At 38.8% G+C, this 15714-nt stretch overlaps 1 protein-coding gene across 3 annotated transcripts; it reads left to right on the forward strand.

Moving 5' to 3' along the window:
* The first annotated feature begins 628 nt into the window (after positions 1–628).
* LOC104588040 (O-fucosyltransferase 2) lies at positions 629–13956 on the forward strand. 3 transcript variants are annotated; one of them, XM_088894631.1, is made up of 10 exons: positions 629–2399; positions 8617–8706; positions 8820–8919; positions 9230–9291; positions 9480–9568; positions 10579–10699; positions 10808–10951; positions 11124–11461; positions 11588–11828; positions 11921–13475. In XM_088894631.1, the coding sequence occupies exons 1-10, from the start codon at positions 1836–1838 to the stop codon at positions 12044–12046; spliced, it is 1875 nt and encodes a 624-aa protein (XP_088750757.1). In that variant the 5' UTR covers positions 629–1835; the 3' UTR covers positions 12047–13475. The 3 variants fall into 3 exon arrangements, with proteins under 3 accessions (XP_088750757.1, XP_010244142.1, XP_010244141.1); XM_010245840.3 differs by lacking the exon at positions 11921–13475 and adding an exon at positions 13492–13956 and having other exon boundaries at positions 636–2399; positions 11678–11828; XM_010245839.3 differs by lacking the exon at positions 11921–13475 and adding an exon at positions 13492–13956 and having other exon boundaries at positions 650–2399.
* The last annotated feature ends 1758 nt before the right edge of the window (positions 13957–15714 follow it).

Here is a 15714-nt window from a genome sequence, read left to right on the forward strand (position 1 = left end):
GGTTGTCACAGAGTCAAATTTAGGCTATCAATGAATCGCCATTGAACTACCTCCCTCGAGTTTTCATCCACGACCCACCGATAGTGGAACCGAATTGGGAATGCCACGACCTGCCATTAACATCGGAGAAATATCGTACCTTTGATTTATCAATAGAGAGAAAAGAAGGGGAGAAATTACCAGGTTTAAAGAAAAGGGATATTAGTATATAAGGATAGATTTTGGGTTCTAATATCAATAAAAATAATATATTTAAAAAAATATTAAAGTTAAATTATTATTTTTTAAATTAATATCAATTAAAGGTAAAATTACTGTTCATCTTCTTTTCTTCTAATTTATTCAACAGCGCCGTCGCCGACCGCCGCTCCGGCAACGCCTCCGGGTATTTTCGCCCACCTCTACCTCCGGCAACGTTGTCGGATATAGGCGGAGGTAAAGGCGGCGGCGGCGGCGCTGGTGGCGGCCGGCGGCAGCACTATAAAGAAGATAAACAGTGATTTTATCCTTAATTGATATTATTTTTAAAAAATTAACTTAATTTTGAAAATTTTTTAAATATATTATTTTTATTGATATTAGGCCCAAAAGTTATCCTTATAATTCTGTTATCCCTAAAGAAAACAAATAGCCCGAAATCTTCTCCTAACATGTGGACAGAGTAAGCAGAATCTCTGTTGGTGGAACTCCTCCAATGGTAGCGTTTTCTCCTTCTCTACTTTTGTTGTTGCATTCACTAAGAGCTCACAACCAACTGGCTATGAATTGCTTTTGTCATCTCACCTTCAAAAGATCTGCCTGGAGCCATGCATAAACAATTTTTCGGTTTGTTCAATATCACCAACATTAACAATCCAGACAATCATGTTGTTGCCATCGAGCTGGACACAATCCGGAACCCCGAATTCAGTGATATCAACGACAAACATATTGGAATCGATTTTAATGGATTAATCTCCAGCTTATCTGCTCCAGTAGCATATTTTTTGGAACCTTCTGAAGATGGCTTGCATCGTCTATTTGAACAATTCTGATTATGATGACAAAACCCATCTTCCGGCCATCGTCTCCAGCATCTTATGAAGGTTCTCCATCATCAAGTTAGTGCTTGTGCTAGCTTTCTCGATTCTAGCAAGCTCTCTTTGACTGTGTGTGTACTGGGATTCTTCTTGAACTCTACGAGAGCTTTATGAAAGACGAAGAGCAGAGCCCCTAGCAAAGTCACAGTTGGCCATTGATAGAATATTGTTGATGCCATTTATTTCCGCCTAGTAGGAGGTAGAGGAGCTATTGCGTCCGCAAAGAAGAATTCTGCTTGAAAACGGAGGAGTTGGGGTTGCTGGAGAGGAACGGAAACAGAAACTAGGGCATAAATGGCATAAATGGGGTGTTTGAAAGGAGATGGAGTGGATTTAAAGTTTTAGACAATTTGTTAAATAAGGTATTTTAAGAATTTTAAGAAAGTAATCAATAACGTGATGTTACATGTGGGCCCATCTTGTCTGTCAGGCGAAGAATTTCAAGAGTTGCATTTAGTCGTTGTTGACAGCGTGTCAGCGTCTTCGTAATTTTGAGACAAATAAAACTGTCAGTTACAATTCCGCCTCGTTTGGACTTGGACATTCCACCACCCTTGGCCTTGGGCCCTTGGCACCTGGCTTTTCACTCGCAGAAAATCCCTTCTAGCTTTCGTCGGTTTTTCTTTTCTTCTCTGAAAATGCAAAGGGAATTTGAATAACTGTTCACAAAGTAGTGAATCAAGATTCATATCTCCTTTCCGTTCTTCTCTCTTCATTCCGTTGAAAAAGGAAGGTTGGAGAAGCACAGTCTCAGTCATGGCTTCTAATGTGTTAGTTGAAGCTGACAACGGCAGAGGTGGAGCAGAAGAAGCTAGCTTATATGGCTTTGAAGAAATTAGGGTTTCGCATCGGTTTGATAGCAATGCATGGTTGAGTTCCTTCCAAAGCAGATTACATTCGTCAAGACCAAGGAGCAGACAGAGCTTGCCAAGAAATCCTACTGCCTTTCCAGGTTTCGATTTCGGACCAGGCTATAGGTCCTGCCATGGAAAATTCTCTAACTTTCAAAGATCCGGCTCTTTTCAGTCTCTCTTCAGTTCCTTCGATTTTAGTGAATGGTGGAAGCGGAAGCCATGGACTAGTTGGAATGTTATAGGCTTTTTCTCGAGACAGGAGCAACATCAGCAGCTGCAGCTGCACCAAATAGTGAAGGGGAAGGCTGGGGGAGTGTGGTATTGGAAGCGAATGAGGATTCTTGTTGTTATAACTGCACTGGTGGGGTGTGTTTGCCTGATGAACTGGTTGTTGCTTTCGCGTCTTCAACATACAGTTATCAGTCCCAGAGATGGGTTCGTAAATAGAAATTCATCCTCTGTTCGTGTAAGCATCTAATTTTATGTGTTCTAATTGGAAACCTTTTGTTGTCATAATTACCATCATTGCACTACAAGTGAGATCTATACTTGTTTCTACCTAGCAGTAGTGACAAATAAAATTAGTTGTGAATGAAAAAATGAATCTGAAAGTAAGAAATAAATAGGTACTGTCGTATCTTAGATCCGGACCTCCGGTTCCTTTTGTTTTTTTCCCCAACTATTATATACAATGGTGACAGTTTAGGGAATATCTACGAATAACTTATATTTCCTTGTTAGAGCATGGAATAATTTAATACAGACCCAATTTTGTAAGCATTCGCTTGAAGCTACAATAGTTGTATATATTTAGTTGTGCAGTTTCTTGAATATATGAATTGTTGACTCTCTTTCAGTCTGTGAATGCTTACAAAAGATTCAAGCTACAATAGTTGTATATATTTAGTTGTGCTGTTTCCTTGAGCTGAATGCAAAAGATTCTTCCTTTGTTGACTCTCTTTTGTCTGCGAATGGCCTTCGGTTGTCTTTCATAAAACAGAACACTGTAAACAGTAATATCACATAACACAGAAATTAGTAATCTCACCTTGATGATTTCGGTGAGTTCTTGGACTTGAATTTATATTGATTCTTAAGAGTACTATGTGTACAGGAATCTTCAGTGTACAGGAGTCTTCATCATACAGCTATGTACAGGATAAGAATATTAGAACAGGATAGAAATTGACAGGTGTACGGGATAGAGATGTACAGGATAGAGTTTGACAGATGTATGACTCTAGCATACTCTATCATCCCCCCTCAAGTCAACAACAGTCAACTTGTCACGCAGCATGCTGAATCGAGCAAGAGAGAGGGGCTTAGTGAAGATGTTTGCCACTTGATCATGATTGGAAATAAATCGAACGTGGAGATCCTTTTTAGCAACCCGCTGTCTCACAAAATGATAATCAATTTCAATATGCTTGGTGCGAGCATGGAAGATTGAATTTTCTGTAAGATAGGTCGCACCAAGATTATCACACCATAGGGTGGGAGAAGTAGTGGATGAAACACCCAATTCACGAAGGAGTGACTGCAACCAAATCAGTTCTAATGTAGCACAAGCAAGGCTTCTGTATTCTGATTCCGTGCTAGAGCAAGAGACTATAGCTTGCTTACGAGAGGACCAACAAATGAGATTGGAACCCATAAAGACACAAAAACCACAATGGGATCGCCTATCATCAGGACAGCCAGCCCAATCTGCGTCTGAAAAGGCATGGAGATCAAGAGATGTAGAAGGAGATAGCCGCAATCCAAAAAGAAGCGTAGACTTGAGATAACGTAGAATTCACTTAACTGATTCCCAGTGATCAGAAGTGGGCTGATGAATGAATTGGCAAACTTTGTTGACAGAGAAAGCAATGTCAGGTCTAGTTAGAGTCAGATATTGTAAAGCACCAACGATACTACGAAAAGTAGTAGGATCAGCAAAAGGCTCTCCAGAATGTTGGACCAGCTTGGTGGTGGAAGCCATTGGTGTGGAAACAGGTTTCACCCCATCTAGTGAAGCACGACAAAGGAGGTCAACAATGTATTGGCGTTGTGATAAGATTAAACCTGTTTTGTCAGGAATGACCTCAACACCAAGGAAGAAATGTAATGGACCCAAGTCTTTAATTACAAAGGCATTGCTCATTTGATGAATGATAAGCTGTATAGCCTTAGTAGATGACCCGGTCACAATGATGTCGTCAACATATATTAAAATAAAGATGATACTATTAGGTGAATGCCTTATGAAAAAAGATGAATCAGAGATCAACATCTTGAAACCAGCATCAAGTAAGAAGGAACTGAGCTTCTGATACCAAGCTCGAGGAGCTTGTTTTAAGCCATATAGGGACTTGCGCAGATGACACACATAGTCACGATGGGTTGGGTCCACAAAACTGGGAGGTTGCTTCATATATACATCTTCCTCAATATCTCCATGGAGAAATGCATTTTGTACATCTAGTTGCTGAAGAGGCTATCCTCTAGAGAGAGCAATACTTAAAACAACATGTATGGTTGTTGGCTTGATAACAGGGCTGAATGTCTCTGTATAATCAATGCCAAGACGTTGATGAAATCCTTGAGCAACTAGTTGTGCTTTATAGCGACTGATGCTGCCATCTGGGTTTCGCTTAATGCGAAAAACCCATTTGCATCCAACCAAATTGATGTTAGGTGGGGGTGGTACCAACGCCCAAGTTTGATTGTGGTGTAAGGCATCAATTTCAGACTGCATAGCTGCTCGCCATTCTGGACTGGCATTGGCCTCAGCAAATGATGTGGGTTCAGTAGACAAAGAGGATAGTGGATATGTGGAAGCCATATATGTTTTAGGTTTGAATATCCCACTTTTGCTCTTGGTCTGCATAGGATGACGATTCGGAGGAGTAGAGGAGGGCAACACTGGAGCATCATTAGTAGAGGAGGGAGAAACAAGCTCACTGGTACTGGTTTTTGGTTTAGGTAAAGGAGATGGAGCAGAATCAGTTGATGAAGGTGAGGTGCACGATTGTACCAAATCAGGTGATGCAGATGAGGGTGGTAAGGATAGTGGTGGGTCGGCGGAATGTGCAATAGGAGGACCAGCAGTAGTAGTGGAACATGGCACTGAAGGGACACGACTTACCATAGGAGGTGGTCCAAAAGAGAACCGTGAAGGTGAAGATTGTTGTTTGGTTTCATGAGATTCAAATGGAAACACATCTTCATCAAATAGGACATGCCGAGATGTAAAAATGCGTTGAGAGGGAAAATGTAAGCACCGATATCCTTTGTAATTATCATAGTATCCCAAGAACATGCAAGCTGATGAACGAAAGTCTAGTTTATTACAAGCATAGGACTGAAGATATGGGAAGCATAAACACCCAAAAACCTTTAAGAACACATAATCAGGCTTACGTTTGAACAATAGTTCAAATGGTGATTGCATGTTGAGTGTCGACGTGGGAAGTCTATTAGCCAAAAACACTACTACACAAAAGGCCTCCCACCAGTAATTTTGAGGCACTGAGGACTTTGCTAATAATGTTAGTCTTGTTTCAACAATTTGGCGATGGCGTCTTTCAGCCATCCCATTTTTCTCTTGCGTATGTGGACAAGAGAGTCAATGAGAAATGCCACAATGTTGAAGGTAAGACTGAAATTTTCTGAACGCTCCCCCACCATCAGTTTGAAGACATTTAATTTTAACATTGAAAAGATTTTCAACCTATTGTTTAAATTTGACAAATGTAGGAAGTGCATTTGATTTGTGAACAAGAGGAAAAATCCACTGATATCTGCTAAAGCCATCAACAAAGACAATATAGTACTTGAATCCATTAATGGAGTTCACAGGAGAATGTCCCCATACATCACTAAAAATAAGTTCAAGTGGAGATGCATATGTAGTAGAACTAGAAGAGAATGGTAGTTTATGCGACTTGCCAAAAGGGAAGGAATGACAAAATGTCATCCGCTTATTAGAAGATAGAGGAAGATTATTGGAGGTGACGACATATCGAACCAGCCTTGCAGCAGGATGCCCAAGCCTTTCATGCCAGCAATCAATAGAATTTCGCACCCCAAGGAATGCAGTAGGAGGAGGGACATTATTTGTAACTCCACTTGAAATCCCCTGTAACTCATACAAGCCGTGTTTACTATGACCCTGAAGTAACATTGCCTATCTCCCGGTCTTTCACAATGAACTCATTGGGGTGAAATTCAAAGAAACAATTGTTGTCCTTAGAAAATTTAGCCACAGAAAGTAAATTCTTAGTAATGTTGGGAACATGGAGTATGTCTTTCAAAATAAAGGAATGTTCAGAAGCATGTAATGTAGAGGTACCAGTATGTGCAATAGATAGACCTTCTTCATTGCCAATCGTTAATTGATTTGGTCTAATATATTCAGATTGAAGATGAAGATTTGCCAAGTTTGCAGTCATATGGTGGCTTGCACCCGAATCTGGGTACCAACTGTTATCAATGACTGGACCAGTTGCAGCAGTGTATGCAGAAGGAGATGAATTAGGACGAAAATTCTTATCAAAACGAGCCCTGCACTTGTAAGTTGTATGATTGAATTTTAGACATATCTGGCACCTAACCCCTTGATAGGGATTAGGTTTCTTAACTTTCTGCTTACCTGGTTTTGACTTAGACTTGTAGCCATTTGTTTTGAGTGACTGAGATTGCTTTTGCATTACAACATTGGCCTGGGGAGATATTGGATCAAACAGAGATGTAGTGTGTTGCATTCGAATCTCATGATTGAGAAGAATAGCATGTATGTCATCAAATGATAGATTTTCTCCCTTCAGCAAGAGAGTAGTAACAAGAGATTCATAGTCTAGGCCAAGTCCTCCTAGCACAAACTGAATCAGTTCAGAGTCTGTGATTGTTTCACCAACATAAGTAAGACTATCAGAGATCAAACGAGCCTTTTCTAGATAATCAGCCATTGACTGATTCATCTTCTTCAAATGGGTCAATTCAAATCTGAGTTGCATCACATGAGCTTTTGATTTTGAAGCAAACAGCCTTGACAGGGCATTCCATACGCTTCTTGAGGTAGCGTACCCAATAACCTGGGCCAAAACACCTTCTAAGAGTGAAGCAAGGATCCAACTGAGGAGCAACTGGTCCTGTTGTTCCCATAAAATGAAATCTGGATTCATGGTATAAGTACCATCCTTCTCAATGGTCTTAGGTGGGCATTGGATAGTACCATCAACGTAACCCATAGCTTTAAAACCTTTGAGAGCAGCCACAAACTGAGATCGCCATAGTAAGTAGTTCATGCGATTTAGTTTGATGGAGATTAAATGGCTTGTTGTAGTTGGAAAATTCAGGTTCACAATGGTTGTGACTCCTGCTTCAGTAGTGCCTGAGCTTGCAGATACAGTCGACATGATTGAGTTGCAAAAGAGGCCAACAACCTATGCTCTGATACCATAAAACAGAACACTGTAAATAGTAATATCACAGAATACAAAAATTAGTAATCTCACCTTGATTATTTCGGTGAGTTCTTGTACTTGAATTTATATTGATTCTTAAGAGTACTAGTACAGGAGTCTTTAGTGTACAGGAGTCTTCATCATACAGGTATGTACAGGACAAGAATGCAGTAAGTTAGAACAGGATAGAAATTGACAGGTGTACAGGATAGAGATGCACAGGGTAGAGTTTGATAGATGTATGACTCTAGCACACTCTATCATTTCAAAACCTCCTGGAAAAACTTCCTGGTCCAAAGGAAATCCTCCTGAGTCAAGACTATTCGTGTCCAAGCTCCCTTGCTTCTTTCTGTTACTGCAATTTCATCTCAATGGTTTCTTCGTTCTATTTCGATAGATTTTGATCCAACTACTGCAATCCTTTTCATTTTCTCCCACGATTAAAAATCTTTTGGACGGAGGAACTGAAAGTTAACGCCGATTGCCAGTGTTAATAGTCGCCAGATTTAGTTTCACCGCAGGAGTTATCAGTTGCCAGAGTTAGGTATTCATGTCTAAGGTATTCATGTGTTGAAAGGTATTCATGTCTAAGGTATTGGTCAAAGCCTTTCCGGTATCATAGATTTTTCCATAAAAGTTTGCTAAAAATTAGTGATTGCAGGAATCTTCCTAACAACTTTTTTTTTTTTGATCAATAAAATCTTCCTAACAACTTAAAGGGGTACCCATTTCATTTTCTTTTATTTTTTATATCATACTATAGCAAGTATAATAATACTCTTTTCGTTCTTTTTATCGACATAGTAGGCCATTTATTACTAGGGGCATTTTCCTAAAAAAATGTAGGGCATTGAGGTCTCAACCTTATGTCTTTTTTTTTTGCCCTTTCATTTTCTTTTATTTTTTATATCATACTATAGCAAGTATAATAATACTCTTTTCGTTCTTTTTATCAACATAGTAGGCCATTTATTACTAGGGGCATTTTCCTAAAAAAATGTAGGGCATTGAGGTCTCAACCTTATGTCTTTTTTTTTTGCCCTATAAATGTCATATATTGAAGCATATTCTCATTTAATTATTTCTATAATACACAATTGGGGTGGAAACGAATTTCATAGAAAGAGTTAACTGGAGTTTATACTATTGTTGTATTTGGATATGCTATTATAGATAAAATTCAGCACTGCATAAGGCACCAATAAAGTCCTTTCAATTATTCTGTAATGTTATCAGGTAAAATGGAACAAGTTTGGTAAAGGCAAGAGGACACATGGAATTAGATATGCTAGAATGATGGCCTTGGCTGCCCATGCTTTAGTAGAGGTGGGGTTTGTCTAAAAGATTTCATCTGAATGAGGTGGAGATCAGGAATTTGTATTCCAGTCTTGTTGAATTCTTTCATGTTATTCATTACTTTTGAGTATATCTATATTCAGGGAGAGGACAAACCTGAGCCTAATGATTTATGGGAAGAACCACAACTTGCCAATTTCTCTTGGATACCTTGTGCTCATCAACGCAACCGGGAGCCTTCTGGTAATATCAATAAGGGCCTCTTTGTTGGAAATCTTACTACATTTCTGAATTCTGGTTGGATTGCTGTTTGGAGTCCCTTTCATTTGTTTTTTTTTAACTTATAATTGAAGTTTCAAGCTGCTGCTTCACAAGGTTAGCACCTAAACCATTTTCTTGTTCATATATGTCTCTGCAATAAAGTGTTCCACAGGGGGTGTTAATGACCCCTGCTTTCTGCTTTTATGTCAGTGTGGTGCTGATCCCAAATATTTACATGATATTTGAAATCTGATTCATCATGTTGCTTTGCTTGTGAAACATGACATCCAAGAGGGGAATAACGGATACATTCTTGTCAGTGCAAATGGTGGAATTAACCAGCAGCGAATAGCTGTAAGTAATGTTCTGATTTCTGAAAAGAAAAATTGCCTATATTATACAGTTCTTATAGAATATCCTTAACTTCTTGATTTTGCAATTATTTTCAAGACTATCCTTTTCTGTGAGTTGGGAATACTAAGTTGTAGATTCTATTGTCAAATATATGATGCCAACATGCCGTCAAGCTTTATTGGTTACAGGTATGTAATGCTGTTGCAGTTGCCCGGTTACTTAATTCGACTCTTGTCCTTCCAAATTTTTTGCAGAGTGGCGTTTGGAGAGATAAGAGGTATTTTTTTTAATGGGATTTCTAGAATGAAAGTTCTAAAGGTTGGCATGTTGACAAAAAAGAAATGTTCTCAATGAATTGTTGTATCCTGTACAAATCTGGAAGACCAGAGGATACATTTAACTTCTATCTGCTTTGCAAGTTATGTTGGAGTATTTAGCAGCTTCTCATGGGTTTGTTTGGGCTTTCTAGGGTCATTATTGGACGTACGTTGACCTTATTGAAGGTCATTTCTACAGCATTCTTTATCTTAGAGGATGTATACTTTGAAGTTATCCTCTTATCTTCTATTTGGGGTCCTTGGGAAGAACATAGTGGATTTAATGTGTCATAAATTTAAAGGATCCTTATCCAGTGGATGGTTTTGATCAGCTATATCACTCCTTGGAGGAAGGGACAAGGTTCAAAATTTTGACACGATATGCCCTGTATCAGGCATATCATATCATATTGATAGGTGGCTGATACAGCCTTTATAAGGTATTTTAAGGAAAGACTATTTTTAATAGTTAAATGGCATTAAAAGGAGCCTCCTCTGAAATTTTGAGAAAAAAACTAAAAAATAATGATGTGTGAACTGTGAAGTTCAAAGTACCAATACACATCCTGCCTGCATATCGGGGTGTATCGATACTTTGAACATTGGGAAGGGAAACTATTATTATCTTGCAAAGGGCTACTTTTTTGAGGTGGCTATCCATCAAAGGATGCTACTGTTTTAGATAAGTGCCCTAATAAGCTGTTTAGGGTTATTGTGCAAAATGTTTATGTCAAGAGTCAATTGTGCAAAATGTAAGAAAAAGTAAACTGAAATAGGTCAGTTCATGTAGATAAGTGCCCTAATAACCTGTTTAGGGTTATAGAGATAGTCACTTGTGCAAAATATAAGAAAAAGAAAGAAATGAGTCCCAATGCCACCAACATGTTACATTATTGATATATCAGTTTTTCACTCATCTCCATATTTTAAAGATGGAAAAGTGACAAAGCCGTATTCTATTATTTCTTAGCCAATTTGGCGATATCTATCAGGAGAAGCATTTTATCAACTACTTGAAGCCTGATATTCGGATTGTGAAGAAACTACCTGTGGAACTACGATCATTGGATTTGGAGGCAATTGGTAGCCTTGTGAGTAGTCATCTGTTATCAAGATTATTTTGCCAACTTATTGACTTGAATTTCATGATGTATTTTCCTGGTGTTTGGTTAGCATTACTTAATGGGAATTCCTGCCAGGTGACAGATGATGACATAATGAAAGAAGCCAAACCAGTTTTTTTCTTGGAAAACATTCTTCCAATACTACACCAGAATGGAGTTGTCCATCTTTTTGGGTTTGGGCATCGTTTGGCATTTGACCCAATACCATTTCAGTTGCAGGTAATTTAGTAATTGCTTGGTTTCTGATCCAATGATACTTTGTTGACTACATCTATATTGTGCCTCTTACTGATAAAAAATCTATATTGTGCCTCTGTAATATACTGTTTTCTCAAAGTTTTATCTTTTTTTTTTCCCTTTCTTTGCTTCCTAATTGAGGGACTTCATCCAGAGACTTCGATGCAGATGCAACTTTCATGCACTCCAATTTATCCCCAAAATTCAACAAACTGGTGCTTTGCTTATTCAGAGGATACGTCAGTATATACCTAGTCAAGGTTCATTGGATACAAATCTGGTTGGTCCATTTGTGGAGGAACCAAATCTGAAAGGGCAAATGGATTTTTCTGTAAAAAATTCCAGATATTTAGCTCTACACATGAGATTCGAAATTGACATGGTAGCTCATTCTTTATGTGATTTTGGTGGTGGTGAAAAAGAGAAAAAAGAGTTGGAAGCATTTCGCAAGAACCATTTCCCAGCACTGGCACATCGTGAAAAGACCCACAAGTATGCATTATATGGTTATCATGTGACTGCCCATGGATCCCTATGGAATTTCATAGATCTTGGTTACTAATTAAAGTGCATGTTTCATGTTACTTTTATTTATGAAAACTACTTAACATATTGCAGGCTACCTTCTGCTGCAGCCCTCCGTTCAGAGGGCCAGTGTCCACTAACACCTGAAGAGGCAGTACTTATGTTTGCTGCTCTTGGTTTCAGTCGGAAGACACGTATATATGTAGCAGGAGCACAAATTTATGGCGGGAAGTCCAGTCTGGCTGCCTTGACTGTCTTATATCCCAATTTGGTTACTAAAGAAGATTTGCTTTCATCATCTGAAATTGAACCATTTAAGAACTTCTCATCACAGGTAATAGTTCAGTTTTATTTTGTTTTTTGTTTTCTTTTCTTTTACCTTTCAATATAGTTTGTTGATGCAACTGCCATATATATACCCTATAGGGGTCCTTTTATTCAGTTAAGGGTTTATACACGAGTCATGGATGTACTCAACATCGGATCTCTACAATTACGGAAGTAGTGTTTCATCTTGTTTCATCTCATTACATGATCATCCTAACTTGCTGAATGTAATCTCATTTTGGGTGAAACTTTGTATGCATTTTCTAGGCCTTAGATTGGACTTGGGTTGGAAAATCTCCACCCTGCTTTGTTGGGCTTGTCTTTTGGTCTCTGGCATCCCGACTCAAAAAAAATCTGTTGTTTGTTTTGTTCACTTTTGATTATGGTAATTTCTATGATACCAGTGAATTTGAATGAGTATCAGTTGATTGGTTACCAATTGGGTTGTACCTTTTCAGTATCATAGTTGGATTCATGATATATATCAGAATTTGAATAGAAAAGTAATTTGGCTTGATGTTGAAATATTACCAAATCAGGTATAAGATATTTTGAGTTTACTTCTTATGTGCATAATGCAATTAATATTTTGAGACATTTTAAACTATTCATCCAGCTCAACCTAAACTTTGACCAGAGCCAGTTTTTGGGTTAGGTTTGAATTTCAGCTTCAGGCTACTTTGGGGTGGCCCCACCAGACCCTTGTTGAGTTGACTTGTGTTACTATTAAAAGCTACATGTGTTTGTGTTTCTACTTTTCAGAATCACTCGGTCCATAGGCTAATGGTTGTAACTTTTTGTTGCAACAATCTGTTGCATAGTTTATTTAGAATAAGAAAAATTACTTTCAAGAATCAATTTAGAACAATAGAAGGGGCTAATGCTTGTTGCAATTGGTGAAATGCTGATAGCTGGGAAGTAAGGGTGTCAGTGGACCGGTTTTGGATTGGACCCGTCCAGTCCAAAATCAATTTGGACGGATTGGATGGACCGACAAGACATTGGATTGGACCAATCCGGTCCAAAATATTTATTAGATTGGATTGGACCTGGTCCATCCATAACAAATTTATATTGAATTGGGTTGGATTAAGCCAATATCTGGTCCATTGATATAAGATAAGAATATGTATCAATGGACCGGGTTTGGGTTGAAATCAAGAACAAATTGGATGGTCCAGACATTGAATTGGACCTGTCCAAATTGCTCCAAAACATTCATTGGATTGGATTGGGCTTGGTCCATTTATAATGGACTCACATTGGACTGGATCGGACACCCCTACTGGGAAGAACATTGAGTAATGGCCCTTAATTTAGAAAAATGGAACACATTAAATCATTTCGCCTGTGTTTGGTTGCAATGTAAATAAATTTGCACTGATGCAAAACCATGGCAGTGCAAATGATTCAAGTGTAAATTCTGATCTGTTTTTGTTTTAACTTTTAACTTATTTTGTTTGGTTGCAGTTCAAATGAAGTAAATTAATACATGAAGCATAATAAAGTAAATTCCAAAACAAAATTAAAAAAGAATTTGCATTTTTTACATTTGCACTCCTATGTATTTGCACTGCAACCAAACACAGCCTTCATGTTTTTAAAATACCTGTAAATTATTTATATTTGACATTGGTGGTGGATGAATCGATTTTTTTTTTTTAATGCAGTTAGCAGCACTGGACTTCATAGCTTGTGCGGCAGCTGATGCATTTTCCATGACGGACTCTGGGAGTCAACTTTCATCATTGGTTTCAGGCTATCGGATATACTTTGGTGATGGGAGAATGCCAACAATAAGGCCAAACAAGCGCCGGCTTGCTAATATATTCCTGAAGAACTCTACAATTGAATGGAAGATGTTCGAGAAAAGAGTAAGAAAAGCAGTCAAGCAAACCAAGCAGGCTCACGAGAGACCTGTTGCAAGGAGCGTTTACAGACATCCTCGCTGCAAGGAGTGTATGTGCACTAGAGATTAGTTTGCAGGATTTAGCAGGAAATTGGGTCTGCGTTAATTAAATTTTTGTAACATTCATTTTGTTTCATTATTAAGGCTGCGTTTGGAAACGATGCAAATATGTAGAGTGAAACGGTTCATATAAATTGCAAAGTTGGGCTAGTTTTGCATTGACAAATTTACCTTCTTACCAAACAGACTTTTAATTGTAATAGATGCTGATGATGCGCATTTCGGCAGCTCCCGGCTGGCAGGTGACTCGGATGCCTGGTTGAATAATCCCTACCTGGAATGTGGCTTGGATGTCTAGTTGGATGGTTCCTACCTGGAAGGTGGTTTGGACGCCTAGCTGAATGGTGACGAGTTGGAGAAGTGGCTCTGATGCCTAGCTGAATGGTGACGAGCTGGGCTCTGATGTGACATGCAAAGAAACAGTGTCAGAGTACCTGGGTTGCTTTATCCGGGGTGGGCACTCCAATGCTTAAGTTAGCGAATACGAGATTTTAAAATTACTAAATGTGAGAGAGCTGGAGAGCTACGAGAATTAAATTGTGCATCTACCTGGGTCTCAGGGGCCGACGCCCTTATATAGTTGGGCTGCCATGGGTATAGCGAAACACTCCTGGAATCCTCGGCCCATGACATAGGGGTCCGTTCCGCTTTGGAAGGAGGATAATGTGCTAGTTAATAAGGCTTACCGTTTCACTCCGATTCGGGCGAGATGAGGATAAGGCCTACGGTTATGTGATGTGATCCCGAAAGGTTCGGAGACAATTGGCAAGCTTCTAAAGAGGTAGGTTGCCAAGTCAACGATAGAGGCAAATCGCCAGGTCGCTAGGTCGGCGACAGAGGCAGGTCGCCAGGTCGGCAGTAGAAGTAGGTCACCAAGTCGGCGGTAGAGGCAGGTCGCTAGTTAGGACCCCATTTTGGCTAAGGCAAGTTGTCGCCTAGGTGATGCTGGGATGTAGTCCAACTGTTTTGATATGTCATGTGTTATGATGTCAGTGGAGGGCCAAATCTGCCCTCATCAGATGCAAACACAAATTCCAATAAAGCATATGCTTTTTTTTTATCAAAAGCTCACTTGAATGCAAATTTATTTCTTTTTTATTGATGTACTTTTACATCTTATTATCAATGTAAATATGCATTAGTCTGTCATTTGTCAATGCAAAAATGTAATGTTGCCAAACACAAGCAAAAGTGAACTAGAGTGCAAATTTACCCTGAACTGGGATTTACACTCTATTTGCATCTTTTCCAAACGAAGCCTAAGGGTAAATTCCTGAAACCTCGCCTTGAATTTTTAACCGTTGCTTAAACCTCCCCCGAAGTTTTGTAAGTAAACCCCCTCTCTTAGAATCCTCTAAGATGAGGCATAAAATGTCTAAAATACCCATGCAGTTACTATTGAAACTGGTTTTTTGTAGAAAAAAATAATTCAAATTTTATGAACAACAAAAAAAATAGAGTTTAAAATTGCAGTTTTATCTTTAAGAAAAATACATCAATTTTAGAAAAGAGATTGGAAGGGTTTTTCGGTAGCGATTGATGCATGGGTATTCTGGACCTTTTGTGTCTCTTGTTAGAAGATTCTAACAGTGAGGGCCTACTTGCAACTGTTTCATAAAGTTCAGGAGAGGTGATTGCAATTACTAAACATGAGGCGATGTTTCAGAAACATTAAAAACTGCAGGGGAGGTTTCAGAAATTAAAAAATTGAGATAACTTTGGCATTTGGTGGCTAACAGCCTGTGCTGTTGAAAGCGTTTTTGGGTCGGACTCGTTCACCTATTCATGTCCATGTCAATGGGTCTTGACTAATTCAATAGTTTTTTGCTAAGAACCAAGTTTAGGGTAAAACGAAACCAATTGTCTGAATGGTTTCCAGTCCGAACGATCCGACCATCCGACTCAACGGTGGTTCAAAATATTG

Source organism: Nelumbo nucifera, chromosome 1 (assembly GCF_055504915.1).
Source record: "Nelumbo nucifera cultivar China Antique chromosome 1, China Antique-T2T, whole genome shotgun sequence".
Lineage (NCBI taxonomy): Eukaryota > Viridiplantae > Streptophyta > Magnoliopsida > Proteales > Nelumbonaceae > Nelumbo > Nelumbo nucifera.

Coding starts and splice junctions, on each gene's coding strand:
- LOC104588040 (XM_010245839.3), top strand. CDS start 1,836: ATGGCTTCTAATGTGTTAGTTGAAGCTGACAACGGCAGAGGTGGAGCA. Junction 2,400..8,616: donor GAAATTCATCCTCTGTTCGT/GTAAGCATCTAA, acceptor TAATGTTATCAG/GTAAAATGGAACAAGTTTGG. Junction 8,707..8,819: donor CTGCCCATGCTTTAGTAGAG/GTGGGGTTTGTC, acceptor ATCTATATTCAG/GGAGAGGACAAACCTGAGCC.